This window comes from Bubalus bubalis, chromosome X, assembly GCF_019923935.1.
Source record: "Bubalus bubalis isolate 160015118507 breed Murrah chromosome X, NDDB_SH_1, whole genome shotgun sequence".
Classification (NCBI taxonomy): Eukaryota; Metazoa; Chordata; class Mammalia; order Artiodactyla; family Bovidae; genus Bubalus; species Bubalus bubalis.
Genome location: NC_059181.1, coordinates 7,519,418 through 7,545,505, shown reverse-complemented (window position 1 = coordinate 7,545,505; position 26,088 = coordinate 7,519,418). Strand labels below are relative to the sequence as shown.

At 42.9% G+C, this 26,088-nt stretch overlaps 1 protein-coding gene across 1 annotated transcript; it reads right to left on the bottom strand.

The window, feature by feature from the left end:
• Window positions 1-24,712: 24,712 nt before the first annotated feature.
• LOC102390884 (melanoma-associated antigen B4-like) lies at window positions 24,713-25,787 on the bottom strand. Its single transcript, XM_025276470.3, has one exon. It carries the CDS (start codon window positions 25,785-25,787, stop codon window positions 24,756-24,758), a length of 1,032 nt encoding a protein of 343 aa, XP_025132255.2. The 3' UTR covers window positions 24,713-24,755.
• Window positions 25,788-26,088: the final 301 nt, after the last annotated feature.

Below are 26,088 nucleotides of genomic sequence, written 5' to 3'. Positions count from 1 at the left end.
TGCTGTGAAAGTGCTGCACTCAATATGCCAGCAAATTTGGAGAACTCAGCAGTGGTCACAGGACTGGAAAAGGTCAGTTCTCATTCCAATCCTAAAGAAAGGCAATACCAAAGAATGCTCAAACTACCACACAATTGCATTCATCTCACACGCTAGTAAAGTAATGCTCAAAATTCTCCAAGCCAGGCTTCAGCAATACATGAACCGTGAACTTCCTGATGTTCAAGCTGGTTTTAGAAAATGCAGAGGAACCAGAGATCAAATTGCCAACATCTGCTGGATCATAGAAAAAGCAAGAGAGTTCCAGAAAAACATCTATTTCTGCTTTATTGACTATGCCAAAGCCTTTGACTATGTGGATCACAATAAACTGTGGAAAATTCTTCAAGAAATGGGAATTCCAGACCACCTGAACTGCCTCTTGAGAAATCTGTATGCAGGTCAGGAAGCAACAGTTAGAACTGGACATGGAACAACAGACTGGTTCCAAATAGGAAAAGGAATTCGTCAAGGCTGTATATTGTCACCCTGCTTACTTAACTTATATGCAGAGTACATCATGAGAAACGCTGGACTGGAAGAAGCACAAGCTGGAATCAAGATTGCTGGGAGAAATATCAATAACCTCAGATATGCAGATGACACCACCCTTATGGCAGAAAGTGAAGAGGAACTCAAAAGACTCTTGATGAAAGTGAAAGTGGAGAGTTAAAAAGTTGGCTTAAAGCTCAACATTCAGAAAACGAAGATCATGGCATCTGGTCCCATCACTTCATGGGAAATAGATGGGGAAACAGTGGAAACAGTGTCAGACTTTATTTTTCTGGGCTCCAAAATCACTACAGATGGTGACTGCAGCCATGAAATTAAAAGATGCTTACTCCTTGGAAGGAAAGTTATGACCAACCTAGATAGCATATTCAAAAGCAGAGACATTACTTTTCCAACAAAGGTTCATCTAGTCAAGGCTATGGTTTTTCCTGTGGTCATGTATGGATGTGAGAGTAGGACTGTGAAGAAGGCTGAACACCAAAGTATTGATGCCTTTGAACTGTGGTGTTGGAGAAGACTCTTGAGAGTCCCTTGGACTGCAAGGAGATCCAACCAGTCCATTCTGAAGGAGATCAGCCCTGGGATTTCCTTGGAAGGAATGATGCTAAAGCTGAATCTCCAGTACTTTGGCCACCTCATGCGAAGAGTTGACTCATTGGAAAAGACCCTGATGCTGGTAGGGATTGGGGGCAGGAGAAGGGGATGACAGAGGATGAGATGGCTGGATGGCATCACTGACTCGATGGCCGTGAGTCTCAGTGAACTCCGGGAGTTGGTGATGGACAGGGAGGCCTGGCGTGCTGTGATTCATGGGGTCACAAAGAGTCGGACACGACTCAGCGACTCATTTGATCTGATCTACCTTTTGGCTATTAAGAATAATGCTGCTATGAACACTGTGTATTAGCTTTTGTATGAACATATGTTTTCGTTTTTCTTGGGTATATACCTAGGAGTGAAAGTGCTGGATCATAGGTACTCTATGTTTAACTTTTTGAAGAACTGACGCACTGTTTTCCTTCCTTTTCTCCTTTGCCTTTTGCTTCTCTTCTTTTCTCAGCTATGCCTAAGTCCTCCTCAGTCAATCACTTCACCTTTTTGCATTTCAGGAAATGAATGGAAGCCTGGCTGCAGTCCATGCAGTAACAAAGAGTCGGATGCGAATGAGTGACTGAACAACAACAAAACACTGTTTTCCAAGATAGCTGTATCGTTTCACACCTCCACCAACAGTGTATGAGGACTGCAACTCGTCCACGTTCTCACCAGCCCTTGTTAGTGTCCATTTTTTTAATTACAGCTGTTCTAGTGGTTGAGAAGTAGTACTGTGCTTTGATTTGTATTTCCCAGATGGCTAATGATGTCGAGCAATTTTTATGTGTTTATTGGCTCTTTGTGTATCTTCTTTGGAGAAAGGTCTATTCAGGGCCTTTCCCCATTTTCCAACTGGGTTATTTGTTTTGATATCTTTAGGAATGTAACACAAAGATCAAAACTAATTGGTAAAAACAGCTGTCCCCATGCCCCGATGAATAAGGTAATGTAATTTTACCTCACCCTGAGAAAAAAATCTTCCATCTAGATCCTCAAAGAGTCAGTTTTTTTGACCGTGTTTGTACTGAACTTTGACAAAGTGCCCACATCTGTTTTCTCCTCCTTTAACAACATGGAGCTGAGTCTGGGGAGCAGAGTGGAGTAAGAAACTGAGTCTGCCTGGAAAAGAAGAAGATGTCCCATTTCAGGTGGATTTAAAAGAACACATGACAAAGAAGAAACCTATAGAGAGGGATATTCTGCCTGTGGGAATTTAATTCCATATTTTTAAAAGGAATGTATAATTCATTTAGTGAGATTTCAATCTATCAACAAATCATGGAGCTGATCTGTAAATTTCTCTTTTTTTAAATATTTTTATTTTGTATTGGAGTATAGCTGATTTACAATGTTGTATAGTTTCAGGTGTACAGCAAAGTGATTCAGTTATACATATACACATATCAATTCTTTTAAAATTCTTTTCCCATTTAGGTTATTACAGACCATTGAGTAGAATTCCCTGTGCTATAGAGTAGGTCCTTGCTTATTATCTATTTTAAATATAGCAGTGTGTACAGGTCAATCCCAAACTCCTAAAATATCCCTCTCTCCTACCTTTCCCCTTTTCCCACTTTTCCCCTTCTTGACCTCAGATTTGCAAGCAATAAGTGCCCCAGCTCCAATAGGAAGGGCCTTACCTATTCCCTGATGCCCCAAAACCCAGCTTCATCCTCAAAAGGAGCCATCAGGAACATGAGGAGTCAGTGGCCTGTAACTTGGAGCAGAGAAAGTGTGTGGATCAGGGGAGTGAGAAGGGAAGCAGACAGAACAGTGGGAGGGAGAAGGAGCAGGAGATAAACGAGGGCCAGAAAGGAAGGGCCTGTGTCCACATGAAACATTTGGCCCATCCTAAAGGCGCCAGAGTTATACCTAGGTTTCAAGCAGTTGGAAATAGCAAGGATTTTGCAAGACACAAAGCAGCTTCCATAGAAGTGAGGTGAACTCAACAGGCGCCAACAAGATTATTGAAACATTACAGCAAAAGCAAAGGCAAGAAAAGCAAAAGCAAACAAGTAGGAACTAGATCAAACTAAAAAGCTCTGCACAGCAAAGGAAACCAACAGAATGAAAAGGCAACCTACCAAATGGAAGAAAATACTTGCAAATCATGTATCTGATAAGGGGCTAATACCCAAATATAAAATGTAATATAAATATTTGTAATATAAAAGGAACTTAAACAACTCATTTCCAGAAAAAAATAACACTACTCTGATTTTAAAATGGGTAGAAAATGTGAAGCAACATTTTTTCAAAGGAAGACATTCAGATGGCCAACACACATAAGAAAAGATGCTCAACATCAACTAGTCATCAAGAAAATGCAAATCAAAACCACAATGAGGCATCACCTTACACCTGCCAAAATGGCTATCATCAAAAGACAACAAATAACTAGTGTCAGTGAGGATATGAAGAAAAGGAACCGTCCTTCCACTGTTGTTGGGAATAAATATTGGCACAGCCACTCTGGGAAATAGCATGGAGGGTCCTCAAAATTTTAAAAGAAAACAAAACAACCATACAGTCTAGCAGTTACATTTCTGGGTACTTATCCAAAGAAAATCTATATGCTCCCCTATGTTCACTGCAGCATTATTTACAATAGCCAATATATGGAAACAACCTAAGTGTTTATCAGTGAGTGAATGGATGGAAAAAAAAAAAAAGTGGTATGTATATACAATGGAATATTATTCAGCCATGATAAAGAATGAAATCTTGCCATTTCAGCAACATAGATGGACCTTGAGGGCATTATACCTTTCAGGTATACCTGAAAGAAAGATTCTGTATGACCTCACTTATATATACTTAAATGTGGAATCTAAAAAACAGACCAAAAAACCACCCCAAGCTCAAAGACACAGAGAAGAGACCTGTGATTGCTGGCAGCGGCCACAAAATAGGTAAAGGGGATCAAAAGGTACAAACTTCCATTAATACAACAAATGAGTCCTGGGGATGTTACATATAGCATGGCCACTACAGTTAATTGTGTGCACTCATGCTCAATTGCTAAGTCGTGTCTGACCCTTTGTGACCCCACGGACTGTAGCCTGCCAGGCTCCTCTGTCCATGGGATTCCCAGGCAAGAATACTGGAGTGGGTTGCCATGCCCTCTTCCAGGAGATCTTTGCCACCCGGGGATCGAACTCAAGTCTCCTGCCGTGGCAGGCAGATCTTTACTACTGAGCCACCAGGAAAGCCCCGTCCTTAATAATGCTGTAATGCATATAAGTCCAGGTTCGATGCATGATGCTGGATGCTTGGGGCTGGTGCACTGGGACGATCCAGAGGGATGGTGTGGGGAGGGAGGAGGGAGGAGGGTTCAGGATGGGGAGTGTATGTATACCTGTGGCTGATTCCTTTTGATGTTTGGCAAAACTAATACAGTGTTTCAGGTTTAAAAATAAAATAAAATTAAATTAAAAAAAATAAAGTTGCTAAGATAGTACATCTTAAAAGTTTCTATCACAAGGAAAAAAATGCTGTAACTATGTATGGTTTAGAGGTGGTAACTAGACTTATTGTCATGATCATTTTGCAGTGTATACAAGTATTGAATCACTGTGTTGTACATCTGAAATGAACATAATGTTTTATGACAATTATACCTAAAAAAGATTACTGAAACTGTGAGATGTGAAATTACAAAGAACCAAATTGTAAAGTTGAAATATGATTTTTTTTTTTTAAAAAAAAGCATACTTAGAAACTTTGGTGAAAAAGCCTAGGGTTCCTGGTACAGGTGGTCAAACCCATTTCATATGTTTTTGTCAAAGTCAATTAGTTTTGATTGTGGATAATACTGACTGGGGTTAACTAAGAGAAGAAAGTTACCAGAAGGTGAAATTCATATACTGTTTGCACATTAACAGAACTCTACAGAGAAATCTGCTTTCTCGAGTTTTATTGCTTTCACATGTTTGCCTTTAGGTGAAAGGTGAAACTGAGAAATCTGAGGTGTATTAATTCCTTCCAAGACATCATTTTTGACACTGTACGAAGTATCACTTGTGAAGTTCTCCAAAATGTTAATGATGAATACTTAAGACATCAAAAACTTGTTAAGGAAGTCAGATTTCTTTTCCACTATCAGGGATTCCTTCCCTGGTCACAAATGCATTTTAGTATTATAGCTCTGTTGGAAGACATCAGAAATTCGACATTACATCTAGCCTTCTCCTCACTTGTGTAAAATATGGAAAGAACAACTAAGACTCAACTCATGACTGAGAAATATACAATGGATTCTGGATATTCAGGCAACTACACAAATCATAAAACATCGCTTTGGTCTCCAGCTGCTCTATGGATGCAGAGACATGTTCTGTGCATATTTCCTACAGGAGAGCAAGCACCTTGAAAGAACTCTGTAGAAAAAGCCATCAGAGAACCATGGGAGTCCATAAATGAGGGACGTGCCTTGTAATTAATGAGTGTGCAGTCCATGTAGTCACCCAGTGTTGAGAAACAGCTTCAAAGGGATAGCCACAAATGGGATTTTACTGGTTTAATCTTCAAATTCACATCTGGTCAGGAAAGTGGGAAAACAGTTTAAAAGAGGGAAATCACGAGTGGATAGAATGGCTAATAATTACTTGCTGATTTGTAGATGCTGGAGGAAATTTATTTATTACACCAAGAATCCAGTTCTGCATTCTATGCTTGCTAGATTTTTTAATTCACATATGGCAGCTATTTAAAATTATGGATAAAAAGAAAAGTATTGAAAATGTTTCTGATTAAGCTGAAACAATACTATTGAGGGGAAGAGAGAATCTACCACAGGCAAGCACAATATGGATGATAACAGTGGGACACACTATCTTATAAAATCTTTCTAAAAACTGCTAAAAAAAAAAAGCTTTAACTTTTTGTTTCTTTAACTTCATAGTTCTCAAAGGACAGTGCAAGGAAATGTTAGTAAGTAATTCAGATTACTTTCCCAGCATCATCTCCTACTTGCCTTTTGCCCTAATTCCAGGGCCAACCACTAACTTTTCCACCACTAATTTGACCACTCTTTTAACATCTAGTTGAGAGTACTCTGGATAAGAAATACAAACTATTAGCTGAAACCATATGAAACTATGATTTTAGAAGTTAAAAATGTCCAAATATCTGTATATCATATGTTACAATGTAACGATCACGGAAGAGAAGGCTAAGTGCTCAGTAAATCCATTTCTGTGTCTTCTGGGCACAAAGCTACACTATACTTCCCAGCCAGCCTGCTGGTTAGGTGGGGCCACATGACTGGTTTTGGCCAACAGAATGGGGGTAGACCGTCTCCAAGCCTGTGCACAAAGCCTCCTATGGGATCCTCGACTCCGTTTCCATCAGCCCATATAGAGGACACTGGGGCCCTGGCCAAAGATGGCACCTCAAGATGGATGGAACCTGGTCCCATGTGAAAGCACGTAGCAGACTCTCTCAAATGTGTGTTGGACTTGAAGGCAGGCAAAGAAATGAACTTCTACTATGTTCAGCCCCTGTGACTTTGGGGATAGTTTGACACAGAAAGTTAGCCCACCTTGATGAAGAGAGTAATATTCCAAGACCATTTCTTTTCCTAAAGTCTAGTACACATGATGTTTTCCTCCTGTGTTAATCCACTGAAACAAGAAACAAAAACTTAGAAAGCTATCAGTGTGATTTGCACTTAGTTTCATATTTAGCAAAGCTTTTTTTTTTTTTTTTAATGTACAAACTTGGAGCAGTGCATGCTGGGAGATCAAGAATGCATGGTTAAGGCATAGTCCTGAATTTAAGAGACATTTGAGTATCATGAGCTCAGATGCATTTGGCTGGATTAACCCAACTAACTCCATTGAACCTGGTAAACCTGGGGTGATCAATAAAAAAGGAGTTCCTGAAAGAGAAAGACAAAGCTAGAAAGAGAATTCTTGGTCTTGGACTGAAAGGATCCCACCAACATTCGCTGCCACCCTGGGAGGTCTGACCAGGCTAGACAGCTGCTTGCCCATGTGTGCTTGTGTGCTCTGCCTTTGATCTCTCTTCCTAAACAACACTGGACATATAGCAGGCTCAAGGCACCCAGTCCTGAGGCAGGAAAGTGGCTCTGTAGGTGAACAGTCTCTGTGGGGAGGAGGCCCTGAGCTGTGGCTGTCTGAGCTACATGCTGAATTGCCCAGAGCTCCTTTCACGCACTATACAGCTTGCTGTCTATATTGATCAGATTAATCACAAATCGCCATCTCCACAGCTGAAGTTAAATGTTTTTTTTAAAACAGTCCAGGGATTGTGTAAGTCGTATAGTATTTCTTCATTGGATTCCTTATTTTCTGTGCAAATACACTTTGCCAGCATTGTTAGTATGCTTGTTTATGGTCAGGTTCCAGGAAACTTTGTGATATTCTCCAAGACAAATTGAGAGGTTAAAACGTTTTTGCTGATGTTTTTACATTTAAATATTGCCAAACGAAAGAAATGAAGTGTTTTCTAAATACGGACAACAAGGTCCAGCCAGAAGAGATTTGTTTTTGCTTTCTCCTGTTTTTATCATACCTTCCAGCACGACAAGTCCATAGTACCCAACTAGTTAAAATAAATTCTGGGCTCCCATCCATTTTTGACATACAGAGTCCAAGTCCAGCAAACCCAGGGATGCCCCCCAAACATCTCACTTTCCTGGACGTGTAGGCATCTGAGAACCCAATCCAAAATGCTCAAGCTATCAAGTGTATCCCAGTGTGTGTTGATGCATCCTCAAATTTCCCATGCCATGAGTATACAAAACTTGGAACTCTTCACTGCTTCTTGTATTTCTCTCACTTATTCTTAATCCAATGGAGAGTTGCTGGAAGGTTTTAAGGAGAGGGCTGACCTGACCTGATTTATTCTCAAGGAGAAAACTCTAAGACATGGACTAGAGGGGACAAAAGAAGAATCTAGGGGAAGCTCTTGCGGGGGTGGGTGGTTCTGGTGAGAGAGGATGGTTATAGGGCTGGATGGTGGCAGGCAGGAGGGAGAGAAGCAGACGGACTTGACACATGGTCTGGAGTGGGACTTAGCACCTGACTGCGCATTAGTGGGGAGGAAGAGGGAGTGGTCAGGAACATGCCCAGGTTTTCAACACTAATCAGTCTGGACACTCCTGGAACAGGGGGAATGGTTGAGAAGCAGGGAATGAGTTTTGGAGAGCTGACCAAGGGTTTGGTTTTGGATGTCCTAAGCTCAGTGAGACATCCCGATGGATAGGGCAAGAATTGACAAGGGATTAATCTCCAAAATATATAAACAGCTCATGCAGCTCAATATCAAGAATACAAACAACCCAATCAAAAAGTGGGTGCAAGATATAAGTAGACACTTCTCCAAAGAAGACACTCAGATGGCTAAAAAGCACATGAAAAGATGGTCAGTATCACTAATTATGAAAGAAATGCAAATCAAAACAACAGTGAGGTATCACCTCACGCCAGTCAGAATGGCCATTATTAAAAAAGTCTACAAACAATAAGAGAGGGTATGGAGAAGAGTGAACCCTACTACACTGTCAGTGGGAACATAAACTGGTACAGCCACTATGGAGAACAGTATGGAGGTTCCTTAAGAAACTAAAAATAGAGCTACCATATGATCCAGCAATCCCACTCCTGGGCATGTATCTGGAGAAAATTATAATTGAGAAGGATACATGCACCCCTGTGTTCATTGCAGCACTTATTTACAATAGCCAAGACATGGAAACAACCTAAATGTCCATCAATAGAGGAATGGATAAAGCAGATGTGGTACATATACACAATGGAATATTATTCAGCTATAAAAAAGAATGAAATAATGCCATCTGCCACAACATGGAGAGATCTAGAGGTTGTTATACTGAGTGAAGTGTCAGAGAAAGACAAACACCATATGGCATCACTTATATGTGGAGTCTAAAAAAAGGGGGGTATAAATAAACTTATCTGCAAAATAGCAATAGAGTCACAGATGTAGAACATAAACTTGTGGCTACCAGGGGGTAAAGAGGGGGTAAGGGATAAGGTCTTTACCCTTCCCCCGAGGCAGGTCATAAGACCCTCAGGTTAGAGGTGCCCCTCACCCCCATACTCGAGGAGAGGAGCATTCCTTTCTCTGCAGATGGAGTGATGCTGGAGGGAATCTGAAGGAACTGTCCTTGCTGAGTTACCCCCAGTTGAAACTTCCCATGACTTTCCACCCTTCATCAGACCTAGTATAGAAACACTCAGGGGTAACCGTTTCTTTGAGTCTTCATTTCCTTATGAAGCTTCCCAGATTGGATAAAATTTATATTACAGAAATGTGTGTGCTTTCTTCTTTTTTTTCCTTTAATTTTTAATTGGAGTATAGTCAATTTACAATGTTGTGTTAGTTCCAGGTGTACAGCAAAGTGGATCGATTATACATACACATATATCTACTCTTTTTTTATATTCTTTTCCCATATAGGTCGTTACAGATAATTGAGTAGAGTTCCGTGTGGTCCAGAGTAGGTCCTTGTTGGTTATCTATTTCATATACTGTGGTGTGTGTATGTCCATTCCAACATCCCAATTTATCCTCCCCCACATCCCCTAACCACCTGGTAACCATAAGTTTGTTTTCTCCATCTGTAACTCAGTTTCTGTTTTGTAGATAAATTTGAACCTTTTAAAAAAAATATTCCACATAAAAGCAATATCATATATTTGTCTTTCCCTGTCTGACTAACTTCACTTAGTCTGACAATCTCCAGGTCCATCAGTGTTGCTGCAAATGGCATTACTGCATTCTTTTTATGACTAATACTCCTTTGTATATGTGTAGCACATCTTCTTTATCCTTTCCTCTGCTGATGGCTATTTAGGCTGTTTCCATGTCTCAGCTATTGTAAATAGTGCTATGAGTATAGTGGTTCATGTATCTTTTCAAATTACGGTTTTCTCTGGATATATGCCCAGGATTGCTGGATCATGTGCTAGCTCTGGTTTTTAGTTTTTTAAGGAACCTCCACACTGTTTTCCATAGTGGCGATCTGTACCAGTTTATATTCCCAGTAACAGTGTAGGAGGGTTCCCTTTTCTCCACATTCTCTCCAGCATTTATTGTTTGTACATTTTTTAAATGACAACCATTGATACCTCTGGAGAAGGCAATGGCACCCCTCTCCAGTACTCTTGCCTGGAAAATCCCATGGATGGAGGAGCCTGGTAGGCTGCAGTCCACGGGGTCGCTACCAGTCGGACACCACTGAGCGACTTCACTTTCACTTTTCACTTTCACGCATTGGAGAAGGAAATGGCAACCCACTCCAGTCTTCTTGCCTGGAGAATCCCAGGGATGGCGGAGCCTCGTGGGCTGCCGTCTATGGGGTTGAACAGAGTTGGACACGACTGAAGTGACTTAACAGCAGCAGCATTGATAACTCATTGTAGCTCTGATTTGCATTTTTGTAATAATTAGTGATATTCAGCATCTTCTCATGTGCCTCTTGGCCATCTGTATGTCTTCTTTGGAGAAATGTCTATGTAGATCTTCCACCCATTTTTTGATTGAGTTGTTTTCCTTATTTTTGATATTGAGCTGCATGAACTGTTTGTATATTTTGGAGATTAAGCCTTTGTCGGTTGCTTCATTTGCAAATACTTTCTCCCATTCTGAGAGTTCTCTTTTCATTTTATTTATGGTTTCCTTTGCTGTGCAAAAGCTGTTAAGTTTAATTACATCCCATGTGTTTATTTTTTGTTTTTATTTTCGTTACTCTAGAAGATGGATCACAAACAATCTTCCTGCTATTTATGGCAAAGTGTATTCTGCTGATGTTTTCCTCTAATAAGAGTTTTATAGTATCCAGGCTTACATTTAGGTCTTTAATCCATTTTGAGTTTATTTTTGTGTATGGTGTTAGGGGGTGTTCTAATTTCATTCGTTTACATGTATCTATCCAGTTTCCCCAACCGTGTGTACTTTCTTTTTATTAATCTGTCTTTTGTTTCTTAAGTTATTTTTATTAGAAATGTGAACGTTTTCTGTTTTCAGGTGCAAAATACTGATCTAGTACATCCCCAAGCCCCCGAGGAAGCCAGCTGTGCTTAACAACTCCCCCAGAGGAAACCCAGAAGACATGGCTGAGGTAGGCTTCTTATAGCACAAACTGTTTCCATGTCTTGGCTATTGTAGGTAGTGTTGCTATGAACTAGCATGTATCTTTTAGAATTATATTTTTGTCCAGATACATGCCCAGGAGTGGGATTGCTGGATCATATGGCAACTCTATTTTTAGTTTTTTTGAGGAATCATTTGAAATTTCATGTGTGCGTTCCCAAGGCCTTTTGTGCCCCGCCTCAGAGGTCTGATGGCTTAGGAGCACTTGCACACATGCTTGTTGGGGCCTGGAGCTTTCTCTGAAGATAAGCCCTAGACTCTGCCCATTTCCCTTCTGTGTCGTGTCCTTGCCACCAACAGGCTGAAATGGGATTTCTGCTTTAAACCATGACCTTGGATCCCAATCTTGGCAGCACCTTTAAGAATATAAGGTGACTGAGGAATCTGAGCACGTTGGGGGCTCCCCATTATTAATCAGAGTGTGCGGGGTAATTCTTTGGAGAAAAGTTAATAAGTACATACACGGGTTTCTCCAGCAGCTTAGTGGTAAAGAATTTGCTTGTAACACAGGAGAGTCAGGAGACCCAGATTTGATCCCTGGGTCGGGAAGATCCCCTGGAGGAGGGCATGGAAACCCACTCCAGGGTTCTTGCCTGGAGAATCCCATGGGCAGAGGAGCCTGGTGGGCTACAGTCCATGGGGTCGCAGAGTCAGACACAACTGAGCGAGCATGCAGGAGTTGATGGCGCTACACAAATGCACCAATGAGCTCAGGGCAACAGAACTTTCTGGTGCTTTTTACTCGTCCTGTAGCATCCTCAGCTGACACTGACTTTCCAGTTGCAAGCACCTCCAGTTGTCACCCGTTGCCCACTCCCCTTGCCACAGGCCCAAATTAAGAGGATCCAAGTTTCTAGGGGGACAATGAATAATCCTGCTGAATCAGATATTTCTCATAGCACATTTCAGAGTGTGCACTCTACCAAGCACAGAGGCAAGGCTTTCTGAGAACCATGTTACATGTTCATGAGCTTTCTCTGAGGTTCTCAGGCAGCATCTAAGGGCCGATGTGCCCACCCTGAAGGCTGTGAAGGCTGGATGGATGATGATGTGTTTATGCACATAAACCTAAATAACAAAACTCATTTAAAAGGTAAATAGAGCATCGAACCATACTAAGTCTTTAAAGCTTATTTTAGGTGCACGGAGTCAATATCACACAAGAATTAACAATATCCATCTATTTTGTGATTACAGCAGTCGATGGCAAGTAAGTCAAATCCTCAGCTGACCTTGCCAATCTCAGGAGGGTGTGTGCTGCTACCATGCACTCGTCACAGTGGCAGAATCTCCTATACGCAGAAGTGCTAACTTACACAAAGTGACAAGTCTCAATGTGTCATATCTGAAAATTAAAAAAGCTTATCTTTTAGGAGATAAAGTAGGTATTTGTACTCATTGTGCTTTCAGATGCCCCATTATAGCCAAGATGGTTTTGCACCATCCCAGGTTCTTCATATTGACTGCTGGCAGGACCTGGAAATCCTTCCCTTTCTGGTATGAATCCACCCCTGTCCCCAACCATGCCCCACACCATCCCAGCAGAGTAAGTGAAGGGGCTCCTTAGCCTGACGGTTCTCACTATGGGCTTAGTTGACTGCAGGGGCATTGCTCGAAAGTTCTGAGGTGCATTTTTGTCCTTTGGTACAATTTTTGGGGTACTAAGTTTTCTCTTTTAGTCCCTATGTGATAGTCTTTACCACCTCCTGTACCTTGTTCTGAACCCTCATCTTTAGTTTTTCAGGCAGTCTTCCTACCAGATCATATCCCTTGAAACTATTCCTCACCTCCACTGTATAATCATAAGGAACTTGATTTAGGTCATATCAGAATGAAACTATTCCTCACCTCCACTGTATAATCATAAGGAACTTGATTTAGGTCATATCAGAATGGCCTAGTGATTTTCTCTACTTTCTTCAACTTAAGTCTGTATTTTGCAGTAAGGAGCTTATGATCTGAGCCAGAGTGAGCTCCGGGTCATGTTTATGCAGACTATGTAGAGCTTCTCCATCTTCAGCTGAAAGTTATTCCTTTACTTCCTACTTTTCCATTTCAGTCCCCTATTATGAAAAGGACATTTTGGGGGGATGGTAGTTCTAGGCTGTGATGTACATCTTCATAGCACCACTGGACTCTAGCTTCTTTGGCATCAGTGGTTGGAGCATAGACTTGGGTTACTGTGATGCTGAATGCTTTGCCTTGGAAATGAACCAAGATCATTCTGTCCTTGTGCACACTGCACCCAGTACCTGCAGTTTGCAATCTTTTTGACTATGAGACTGCTCCATTTCTTCTAATGGATTTTCGCCCACAGATACAATGGTAATCTCAATTAAATTCACCCATTCCTGTCCATGTTAGTTGTCTGATTTCTAAAATGTTGACGGTCACTCTTGCCATCTCCTGCTTGACCAATTTCCATTGATTCATGGACCTAACATTCAAGGTTCCTATGTAGTACTGTTCTTTACAGCATCAGACTTTACTTTTACCACCAGACACATCCACAACTAAGCGTCGTTTTGACTTTGGCCCAGTCTCTTCATTCTTTCTGGAGCTATTTCTGAGCTCTTCCCCAATAGCATATTAGACACCTACTGACCTGGGGGGCTCAGGTATCTCCCCCTGGTATGATCTCCTGGTATCATATCTTTTTGACTTTTCATGATGTTCATGGGGTTCTCGAGGAAAGGATACTGAAGTGGTTTGCTATTCTCCTCTCCAGTGGACCGCATTTTGTTAGAATTCTCCACCATGACCCGTCCATCTTGGGTGGCCCTGCAAAGCCTGGCCTGTAGCTTTTGAGTTACACAAAGGTGTGATCCACGCGATCATTTAGGTTAGCTTAGTGTGATTGTGGTTTTTGTTCTAGAGGATAGGGCATTGTAGTTCTTCTGTCTGCCCTCTGAAGAATGAGTGTAAGAGGCTTGTGGAAGCTTGCTGATGGGAGGGACTGGCTATGAGGAAACCTGGCTCTTGCTCTATTGGGCGGGGTAATGCTCAGTAAATAAATAAATAAAAATTAGAAAAGCATAAAGAAATATGTAATTATATCAATATGAGTAAAATCATCAATGACATTCATAGCTGTTAGTTTGTTATTGAATAGCTCATTAAGGATTTTGAACACAGAGAAATATGTGAGATGTAGCTAATATAGAGGAGGATGAAACTTCCCTCTGCCCTTCTAGGTTTTTGTGGGTGGTCGAAGAATTAAACTGATGTGAGACAGATTAATAGGATAAAATAAATGTATAATAACACATAGCCATGAGAGAGACCTAGGAACTGAATAACTGAATAACTCATCAATATGGCCAAAGCCCAGAGCCAAAGAGAAAAGATAATTTTAATGGTAGTTCTTTGGGACTTGAAAGGATAGGAAGGCAGTTCACATGGAGATGGGAAAGGGAATGTTGGTAAACAAATGTTTTCTGTGCCAGGCAGAGACCCCGGGCCACAGAGTGGACTCTCATCTCTAGGCCCTGCCAAGATTTCGCCACCACACCTTGCCCATAATCTTTGCAGCTGTCTCTGGTCATAGCTCTCTTCAGGGAACAGGACCTTTGTCTATGTTCTTTCAGGCAGTTAGGCCAAAGGTCAGGTTCCTTTCTGAATCTTTGGCCTTGATTGTTTTCAGTTTGATGCACGATGCTGGATGCTTGGGGCTGGTACACTGGGAGGACCCGGAGGGATGGTGTGGGGAGGGAGGAGGGAGGGAGGTTCAGGATGGGGAACACATGTGTGCCTGTGGCGGATTCGATTTGATATTTGGCAAAACTAATACAATTATGTAAAGTTTAAAAATAAAATAAAATTAAAAAAAAAGAAAGAATAATCTGTGTATCAAGAGACATTTTGAGACAGCATGTTTTGCTCCCCCATACTAAGATAGTAAAAACAATTACAGTAAAGAAGAGAAATTTAAAAAGTTATTAATCCTCATTTCCTTTGTATGACATTTACATTTTGAAAGATACATGTTAACATATAAAAACACTGTGAAATAACAGCCTATGAAGGAAAAATCTGGTTTACTTTGTATTGTTCTTTGGAAAATCAAGGAATGTTTAAATAAAAGTACATTTACAGTCACTGTTTAGAGTCAATGGCAGCAAATATTTCTTGCAGTATGTTGCTTTACAATGTTGTGTTAGCTTCTATTCCACACTAAAAATAATCAGACATACATATACATATATCCTCTCACTTTGGATTTCCCTCACATTGAGGACATCCCAGTGAATTAAGGAGAGTTCCCTGTGCTATACATTATATTCCCAACAGTTGTCTATTTTATACATAGTATCAATAGTGTGTATGTGTCAATCCCAATATTCTAATTTGTCCCACCCTAACCCTTTCCCCCTTGGTACCATACATTTGGTCTCTATATCACTGTCTTCATTTCTGCTTTGCAAATAGGGTCACCTATGCCATTCTTCTTGATCCCACATATATACGTTAATATTCAATCTTTGTTTTTCTCTTTCTGACTTCCTTCTCTGTATGACACTCTCTAGGTCTATCCACCTCTCTAACAATGACACAGTTTTGTTCATTTTTATGGCTGAGTAATATTCCACTGGGCTACCCTGGTGGGTCAATGGTAAAAAAATCTGCCTGCCAATGGAGGAGCCATGGGTTCAATCTCTGGGTCAGGAAGAGACCCTGAAGAAGTAAGTGGCAACACACCCCAGTATTTTTACCTGGGAAATCCCAAGGACAGAGGATTCTGGTGAGCTACAGTCCTTGGGGTCTGAGAAGAATCAGATACAACTTAGCGACAAAATAACAAGAGCAATATTCCATCACATATGCCTTCCACAGCTTCTTTATACTTGCATCTGTCGATGTACATCTACGTTTCTTCCATGTGCTGGTTGTTGTAAACAGTCCTGCAGTGAACATTAGAGTGCTTGTCTCTTTTTGAATTATGGGTCTGTGGTCTCTATGGCAGAGTTAATGCTGACCTGTAAGAAGGCTTACGCCAAGGAGGACCTCTAGGACTGCTTCTGCCAGTGCCCCCATCCCTGGGGTGAGCCCCAGCTGACCCATGCCTCCACAGGAGACTGTCGAACACTTGGAGGTAGGTCTGATTCAGTCTCCTGTGGAGTAAATGCTCCTTTTCTCTGGGTCTTGGTGCATGCAAGACTTTGTTTGTGCCCTCCAAGAGTGGTGTGTCTATTTCCCCTACTTGTCTGGGAGTCCTATAATCAAGTCCCACTGCCCTTCAAGGTCAGATGACCAGGGAATTCCAAGTCCTTTGTCAGAACCGCAGGCTGGGTTCCTTGATGTGAGGTGCAGAACTTTCACAATCATGGGAGAACTTCTTTGGTATTTTTGTTCTCCAGTTACCTACTCAGCGGTATGGGATTTGAATTCATTGTGATTGTACCCCTCCTATTATCTTGTTGCGACTTCCACTTTTTCTTTGAATGTGGGGTATCATTTTTGGTGTGTTCCAGTGTCCTCCTGTTGATAGTTGTTCAACAGCCAGTTGCAGTTATGGTGCAGGAGGAGACGAACAGACATCCTCCTACACCACCATCTTGAAACAGAAGCCTCTGAAATACAGTTTGGAGTAGTGAGATGACAGGAGAACTGAAGGACACTAGGTCTGCCTCAGGCTGGGAGGAGTGGAACAGTGTAGCCTCTCGACAGATGCAGACCAAATGTCTATTTCCAGCTCTGTCACAAGTCTTGTGAACTTGAGAATATTACCAAATTCATAATCTGCAAAGTGAGTCTTCTAAACCCTATTTTGTAGAACTATTGTAATATATGTGATATTTATAAAGCTCTTGCAATAATGGATTTCAAAGAATGACATTTATTCCTCTGATAATTATGACCACAGACCATAGTATCAACTGTTTGTGAATTTTTTTTTTTTACTTGCATGAGATATCAGAAATATGTGGCACTTTTGGAATGAACCCAGTTCTGCTTAGTAAAACTAAATAAAATTTCCCCATTTGTAAGTATGCCATTTGAATGTAGAGCAATCTCCCCTGCCTGGATGCTACTCAGAACTTCTAGAATTTGTGCCAAGGACAAAGATCTTCCCTTCCAGTTGTCTTTTCACCCATACCACCACCCCCCATTTTCATTAATTTCACCAGCACCAAAAGTGTAGCCTTCATTTGAAGTTCCCCAAATTATGCTTAAAATAGGTAGTAGAACATTTCTGTACCATAGTGGCCTCTGACCCCAGTGTGGAGAGTGCTGTTACAGTGGGTATTAGATATCTCAGTTGAAGGAAATACCATCCTTTTTTCTGGCAAACACCCTGGAGGCAGTGGGGTTAAATCCCCAGTTTGTGCACTGTGTTTCCCTATACTGGGGCAGGAGCACAGAACCCATTTTATTCCTGTCCCAGGTGGAGAGTCTCTCTGTTTTACCCACAGTCTCAAAGTAAGAATCAAGGGTAATCTTCCATTCCATTCTTCAACTTCTCAACTTAAACCCCGCATTTCAGGGTCACCCCCCGCCCTCAATTCACTCAGCCTCATTTAGCCCACCAACCCACCTAACTTCAAATTACATCCTTAAGGGAACTGCAGTGTTCCAAAGCGCCCACATTTGTCGCCTCAAAGCATTTACTTTTGACTTGCTCTAATCTGAAACCTGCTCTTGTTCTCATCCCTTGTTTCAACTTGTCACATGTTTAGGTCACAAAGGGTATCTCCCCATCTGCTTGATATGGCGGCAACTTACAGACACTTAACTTCTATGGACAGTGGCTCAGGCTTCTTTTTATTACCATCCCCAGTTCTGCCATGGAGCTTTCCAAGGAGTAGATACTCAATTAGTGGTTGGAAATACGAGTGACAATGATAAAGTTGTCTACTTTATTACTATTCAATTTCTCCCACAATCTTGAATAAACTCAGGAAATACTTTTACTAAAAAGGAGTATTAAAAGAATTTAACAAAACCAAAAACTTACCAAAATTTACTTTTTCTTTTCTTTTTTACTTGACCTAAGTTATTTTACCACAGAGTCTCTTCAAATTTGCATGAAAATCCCCCTTCCATTGCTGTGTTTTCTTGTTCTAGATCACACAGCAATCAAAAGTTTCTAAATTTGCATTATAAAATATAAAAACTTTAACTGGAACTTGATAAAGAGTAATAAATATGTGATCCATATTTTCACCAGCGGAACACTGATTTCCTGTTTTTTTCCTCCCAAAGAGAAAGAACTTATTGGAGAGACAGGGCAGTTTTAAGTAGCAGTTTTATGAAACAGAGCAAAATTACACTCCTGAGAAGGATGAGAGCAGGCTGTCTGGAAACCAGAAGAAGTCCTGCCATGTGGTAGGGTCATGTGTGTCCTGTGACATTTGACTGACAAGTTGATGGACAGCTTTAGGTTATATAACTTTTCTCCTAGTGTGCAGGCAGTTACCCATAAGGACCCAAGCAAAATCCATGGAGTGGGAGGGAAGACAGAAACCACAGTGCTATTTTTTATAAATATGGCATCATGAACCCTGGGTTACATTAGTCACCATTTAGGTCTTGGTGCACCTGTGACACCTCGTGCTGGCAGTTTTGTCTTGCTTGGTCCTGGCATGGCTGGAAACCTAGTGGTGGTCATTGGCCAGAACAGGGAGCCTCTCTGGGTGTGCTCTGATCACCAGTGTTCAGGTGGGGAAGAGGAAGACAAAGCATCCCTGGCTGCTAACCTGGTTCCAGTATTATACTCCCAATTAGATTCTGAACAGGGACCAGCCATCATTCCCATGCGAAATGGTTGGGAGTTTGTCATGTGATAGCTGTCTCCCAGCTGAGTGCTGAATCTGTATATAGTTGTCCTTTCTGCCTGAGAGAGTGTCTGAGCAAGGATGATATAAATGTCCTTCTGGGTTAATTCAAAAGTCATAGATGTCTAAACTTGTATAGATATTTTTGGGGGTCATCAGAGAGTTTTCCCTAATCTTGTTTTATCCAACTGAGATCCTGCATGGAGAGGGGAACTTGGATTCTTATGGAAGTCTGGTGGGCCCTATGACTTCCTGAGGTGGATAGAGTTTAAGGAGTTCTGGAGCCCCAGGTTAGAGGGCAAAGCATTGGTGATGGGGGCCGGGAGTAGTGGTGTTCAATGCTGAGTACAAATGAAGAAGAGGTCTGTGGTCCAAGAGGCTCCTTCTTTTGTCCAGAAAGAGTTCCTGTGAACAGGGCTCAGTGGCTGGCTGATGGTTAGTATCATCTGGAGAAGGGGAAGGGCTTTTGTAGGCAAATTTAGCATTGCCAAGCCAGCAGAGTCTACCTGGCAAGTCTTTCAAAGTTCAGAATTTTTCCTAAAGGCAAGGAAAACATGGACATAAGGGACCTCGCTGGAATCCTAAGGGCAAATCTTCAGCAATGGACAGTCAGTTACCCATCTGAAAAGGAAATGACGAATGCTCATAAGGGGCTTCGGGTGTCACTGAATTCCCTTATGGACTTTTCCTGGCTGTGGCATCCCTCACCTGTGATCTTGCTGGGCAGAATGTGGTTCAGTTCTCGCCCCAGGGGCCGTTGTGGCTTCCCTGAGTATTTTTTTTAAGAGATTATTTATGTGTTTAATTTTGGTTGCACTGGCTCTTCATTGCTCCATGTGTGTTCTCTAGTTTCGAGGAGCAGGGGCTACCCTTCATTGGGGTGCACTGGCTTCTCATTGTGTTGTTCTCTTACTGTGGAGCACAGGCTCTAGGGCGCATGGGCTTCACTAGTTGCAGCAAGAAGTGGTAAAGTAGAAGTGTTAGGAGATTGCTGTTGTTGTTCAGTCTCTAAGTCATGTCTGACTCATTGTGGCCCCATGGATTGTAGCCCTCCAGGATCCCTGTCCATGGGATTTTCTGGGCAGGAATACTGGAGTGGGTTGCCATTCCCTTCTCCAGGGGAACTTCCCAATCCAGGGATCGAACCCCGGTCTCCTGCCATTTCAGGTAGATTCTTGACTGTCTGAGGCACCAGGACAGCCATATTTCAGAAGGTAGCCAGAAAATTTTTAGCTCAATGTCTTTTCTTTTCTTTTTTTGTCCATTCTCACCCTATCCTGTAGACACTCTCAGCTTGAATTTTATAAACACAAAGTGGAGGCATTCATGGCATAGAGTGTCTGGATTTGGACACCCAAAGGCAAAGATATTGGGAGTCTAGGTGCAGAGAAATGCAGAAGAAAGTGACTTTCATTCTAGCCCTATGAGCCAGTTTAACAGGCCATAGTTTAAAATTTTCGAAAGGGGTGGCATGGAGACCTCCTCTAGCTGAAACCTATCACATCAGGTTTTGACTCAAATCCACATGGCCAGGACTCCAACCCCCCAAAAATCCAGTTTGGGACTTGAACCATGGTCTTTTAATTAGAATCACTCACCTGGTAGTTGGACTTAGGGCAGCTCAGGTTGTGTCTCAGCACAGAAGGAATTCAGCAAGAGGCAAAGTGTTAGGCAAGAAATAGATTAATTTATATAGGATGCTTGTAAGAGATGCAAGCAGTCAGGTGACGGAGCTCTGCCTGGAGGATTAAGTGGAATACATTCTATAGTCAATGGAAAGTGGAGGACTAGGAAAGACTGCTTTCTTTGAGTACAGGTCAGGCTTACATCACTGCCTCCCAATTCATTTGGAACAGGAGAGTGTCTGACCTTATGAGGTCAAACTTGGATTATTATAGAACTTCTTCAAATGGATAGAAGGGTCGTGACATTCCTCTTTTACCTAAAGGCCCGGGGAACATCTCATGTATTATTTATGGCTTTATATTTAAACAAACCTGCCTTCTTCCACTACATTCTGATTCCTTTCTTGAACAATGTTAACTTACAATGGTCTACCAATTGTTCCTATGTTTCTCTACCTCTATGCACCTCCTAGACTTCTAGATCTACCAGTCTGTCTGTCTGTGGTCAAGGCCTCATTCATGTCTGACTCTTTGCAACCCCATGAACTGCAGCACTCCAGGCTCTCTGTCCATGGGATTCTCCAGGCAGGAATACTGGAATGGGTAGCCACTTCCTCCTCCAGGAGATATTCCAGGACAGAGATCAAACCTTCATCTCCTGCATTGCATGTGGATTCTTTTCCACAGAATCACCTGGGACAGCTACCTGTATCCTATGCTATTCTATCCCTGTCATATGGAGGCAGGCTCCCCGAGCCAAGAGCTGTCGTTTCTCTTGGTGGGAGCCTTCTAATGAAGGTCTCCAGCTTGGACTATTGTCTGGAATTTAGTGAGCAATTTTCTTCCAAACAAGTGGAAGGGGAAGCTATGCATGTGCAGAAACATCAAAGGTAAACTTTCCTAGCAAGGACTTGAGGGGAGGAGCACGCCACTTGGTTTGAAGCCTTCCTTCAATTCCCTTTATCGTGGAGGATTGGAAGGACAAAAGCCCAGGGAAATCAGTCTGCACAGAGTAGCTGACCTATGTATGAAAGAACTGTCTTTCCTGCCACATCAAGGGTTACCTGAAGCTCCTCTGGAGAAATGACCAGGGGTCCTCTGGGAACTGTTGGGAGGTCTTGAAATTCCTATTTACCTGAGGACATGTGCTCAGAGTAAGGCCCCCAACTCTCTGAGACCCAATAGGAGAAAGTAGAGGTTGCCTAACTTACCACATCTACCTGTGGTCTCAGGACAGAAAGCTGTGACTGGAAATTGAGGCCTTCTGATGGCTGGCTGCACCTGTCCTCAGTCAGGCTCCTAGAAGACCTGTATTTCCTCCGTCTCTTCACTATTACTGTCCTCTCTCCAGGTCCTCACACTGACTTCCCATCTCCTAAGGAGACCCTTAAATTCCCTGAGACCTCCTCGGAGGATGTGAGGGTTGCCAACCTGTGGTCACTCATGGCTGACCCGAGGGGAGGGATTCTATAAAAGTGGTATAGTGTGAGTGGTTCCTTTAGTCCTCATGGTCCTCTACTTGACTCTTGGCATGACCTGGAATTTGTCCTGAGGTTGACCCCTGAGCTTCAGCACCTCACCTCCTGAGATGCTCTAAAAAGAAATGTGTGGGGTGCATCATGCCCACATTCCCAAATTTGCCAGTGCGAGGTGTAGAGGGGCAGGGCTCTGTTCTAGGTGCAGTCCCTTTATTCTCACTTGGAGTCAGTAGCTTCCACTCTGTACTGAAGTGAAGCTTCTCCCAGTAGACCAAGGCTCTCACCTCCCTGAGACCACTCCAGTGGAAAGAGAACACTTCAGCCAGAAAGCTTTCTCCTGGGTCTCATAGGGCTGATATCAGGGGTGGGCCTCCACACTCTCCCCTGTTCTGGGCTGAGTGGTCCTCTTGCCCCTCGTTCAGAGACCTCATCCTCACTCCTGACCAGACCCAGACTGCAGCCTCCACTCACCTGAGGCTGTGCTCCTCAGAACAAAGGCATTACTTTCTTGGAAGTTCTGGACTGGAAGACAGGATGAACCAGATATGTGCAAAGCTACTGGGGCCTTCTGAGGAGGAGAACATTCTAGGGCTCCCCTCTCTTCTGGATTCAGTGGTTCCCCTGTCTTAGATCAGGTTTCTTACCTTGACTTCTGGTAGCATATGGGAATCCACCCTCTCTACTGGCTGAATCAGCTGGCCTGTGGCCAAGGCTTTCGCCTTCTTGAGACAACAGCAAGGGGAGATGAGAGAGCTACTCCGTGGCTACCCTTGCCTGTTCCTCCGTGCCATCCTCCTTGCTATGGAGGGGTCCACTCATCAGCACCCAGTGTCCTCACTGTAAATCCTATGAAGGCCTGTTAGGATCTCCTACTTGGGCAGAATTGGAGCTGCTGCTGCAAGACCAAGATGCTCAACTCCCTGAGAACCCCTCCACCTTTGCCCTGCAGGAAAGGAAGGCACACCTCAGACAGACTGCTCTCCCCATGGCCACACAAGGCAAGAAGCAGGATATAGTTTGTGGGACCCCTAGTGTCCTAAAATCTTCCCCTTGATAAGTATCAGAGGCTGGGACTCTTCCATCCATTGACCTGAGGACACAGCGCTTAAGCTAAGACTTTTATGTCCCTGAGAATCAAGAAGGATAAATGAGGGCATATTGATCTTTTCAGGGTATCTGATATTGCATGTGTTCATGACCACATTGTCCCTGAGTAGTTTTGTCTTCTTTCATACCATTCATTTATCAGCATTTTTTAAACTTTATTCCAAAACAGTTCTTTGGGACAGGGCCCCATGTATCCAATGAGACACATTTTTTTGGAGTGTTTAGAGGAAAAATGAATGAAAAGACATGATGTCTGGCTTAGGCTGGGAGAAGTGGCACATTGTGGGCTCTGCACTAATCCAGATCGGGGGACTAGTCCTAGGAAGGTCACTTCATCCGTTTGTGAACTTGAAAATTTGCAAGTTATCCATGCATAAATGGAGTCTGCTAAATCTGATCCTGCATGAATGCTGGAATGCATGTTCTACATATAAAGCAGTGGCATACTGATTAAGTATTGGTTTGTAATAAGTGGAAGTTATGATTACTATGAACCCCTCAAATACCACCTTCCCCTCTCAGTTTACTTTTAATCCACGAGAGAGCAGAGAATATGCAGTGAATTAGGACAAAAGAAACAAATATTCTTAAATGAGCTAAATAAGTCAAAGTATTTTTTTTTATTTTTACTAAAAGAAAGTTTAAAAGAAAGAAGGTAAACCACAACTTAAAGACTTTTTACTGTATTCTTTTCGATTCTCAAAAGTTTCTGTGGTCTTCTTTCACATTAGCATGAAAATCACTCTTGCAGTGCTATGTTACCTACTTTCAGATCATAAAGACAATACAGATGGATCCTGAATTTCTTTTATATCTACCAAAGCTGTACCTTTAAAACGTTTAAAACAGCAGTGAATATAACAGCAGTATCATTACCAAATTAATACCCTGAGGAAAAACAACCTCTTAGAAGTAAAAATATATGAAAAAAAAAAAAACGAGACAAATAATATGTAGAAGTTACTCGTGTGAAACAGAAAGAGAAATGTGATCAAAAGAAATGTGATCTAACCCCCACTACCATGCACTCTTTAGAAGCTTGACTAGTCTTCAAGAAAAATTCTCTTCTAATGTCATGTTATCTTGTTTGCATTGTGAACAATATATTCAGTACTTTCAGTGTGTTTTACAAATACCCAAACTTTTAAAACATTAAAACAGCCGGAAGCTATGATTTATATGATTCATACATTTGAATTCTGAAGCACAATAAACCTTATCAAAAGTAAGCACATTTGAAAATACTAAACACCTCCTTCACCTTTTTACATTTCTAATTTAAATCATCGTTCATTAGGTATTTCTCATGTGAATACAAGAAAACAGATATATATTTTGTTAAAACTAGACCTAAACTTGCTTACCATTTAAACTGTAAGAAGTTATGGGTTTTGTTCCCTCCACCCCTACTACTCTGCACTATTTAGGAGGTTGACTGCTCTCTTCCAACACAAAGGGAACAAAGTGCCCTGCCCCCCTCCCTAAATGTGGGAGGAGCTGCAGGACTTGGCCCTGGAAGGGGCACTGGCCTCAGCCATGGTGGGAGCCCTGGCCGCACCTCTCCGCCCTGCTCTCTCCGCCTGATCTCTCAGAGCCTCGTCATAAAGGTCTGGGAAGGAACTAGGGACCCTACCGTGGAACTTGGCTAGAACCTCCAGTACCTTCATCTTACTGGTCTCAGCACAAGCTCTTGGGCCCCACAGGAACTCATAGCGTGGAAGATCACTATTGGGTACCCGGCGGTAGTTCAGGTACTCCTTCTGCACTAGATCTTTGGTGATGAGCCTTCTGGGCTCCCCAAAGATGCAGTGCCTCCTCCCAGCATAGATCCCCAACATACTGAGGAATTCCCAGATCTCCTCCTCAGTGGCGCGGTTACCATTCATGAAGATGACCCCCAGGAGCACCATGAGGAGACGGGACTTGGGCAGCGCCCCCTCATCACGCCGACAATCGTTTCCCCCAAGGTTGAGCTTCCTGAGGAGGGTGTAGATGTTTCCTCTACGGTCGACTTCCTTCATCTCCAGGCCAAAGACCAGCTCCACGCGCTCACGGGCTGTACTGAGGATCTCAGGGAAGTGCTGCCTGTACTTCCTGCTGACGATTTTCATCAGGGCATTCTGCGTGATGGGCTCCTGCTTGGTGTACTTCTCCAGCAGGAACTCCACGAGTGTCCTGGCCTTCCTGGCCAGAGGATCTTTGCGAGTGCTCTGAGTGGCAGGGGCTGCCTGGGAGGCACCTGCACTTTCCTCCTCGGGGCCCTGGGCACCTTCATCAGATCCTGCACATGAAGGCCCTGCATCAGGGGAGCTAGGGGCCATGGCTCCCTGAAGCTCCTGGCCATCGCCAGCAGCAGGGGAGCTCGGGGGAGAACCCTGAGGGGCAGAAGAGTGGGAGGAGGGGCACTCCTCCTTTGGGGCTGCAGCAGCACTGGCCTGGGCCTCCTGAGTGTCCCCCTGGACCTCGTGGCGTTTCCCGCGGGCATGGGACTTGCTCTTGTGCCTCTGAGGCATGGTGACAGCAGGTCAGGGACCGCAGGTGGGAGTGCGGGCAGGAAAGCAGGCAGGAAGGCACCTGGAGGAGGGACAAGGACATGCTGTGAGAACCTTCAGCGAGGAGAGTCCTCCCTGGCTTGAATGGAAGCCGCCTCTGAGGGGTCCTCGAGGCCAGTGCTCTAGGACCCACAGGACTCCTGTTCTCCTGGTCAGCCTGTCCCCTGAGACCACTGAGTAGCAAGGGAGAGTGAGCCCTGGGGCACAGCAGACAGTCCTGCCTGGGTGTTAAAAGGGGGACCAGTGGGGGCTGGCAGGGGAG

Excerpts from the sequence above, each read along its gene's own strand:
- LOC102390884 (XM_025276470.3), bottom strand. The coding sequence starts at position 25,787 with ATGCCTCAGAGGCACAAGAGCAAGTCCCATGCCCGCGGGAAACGCCAC.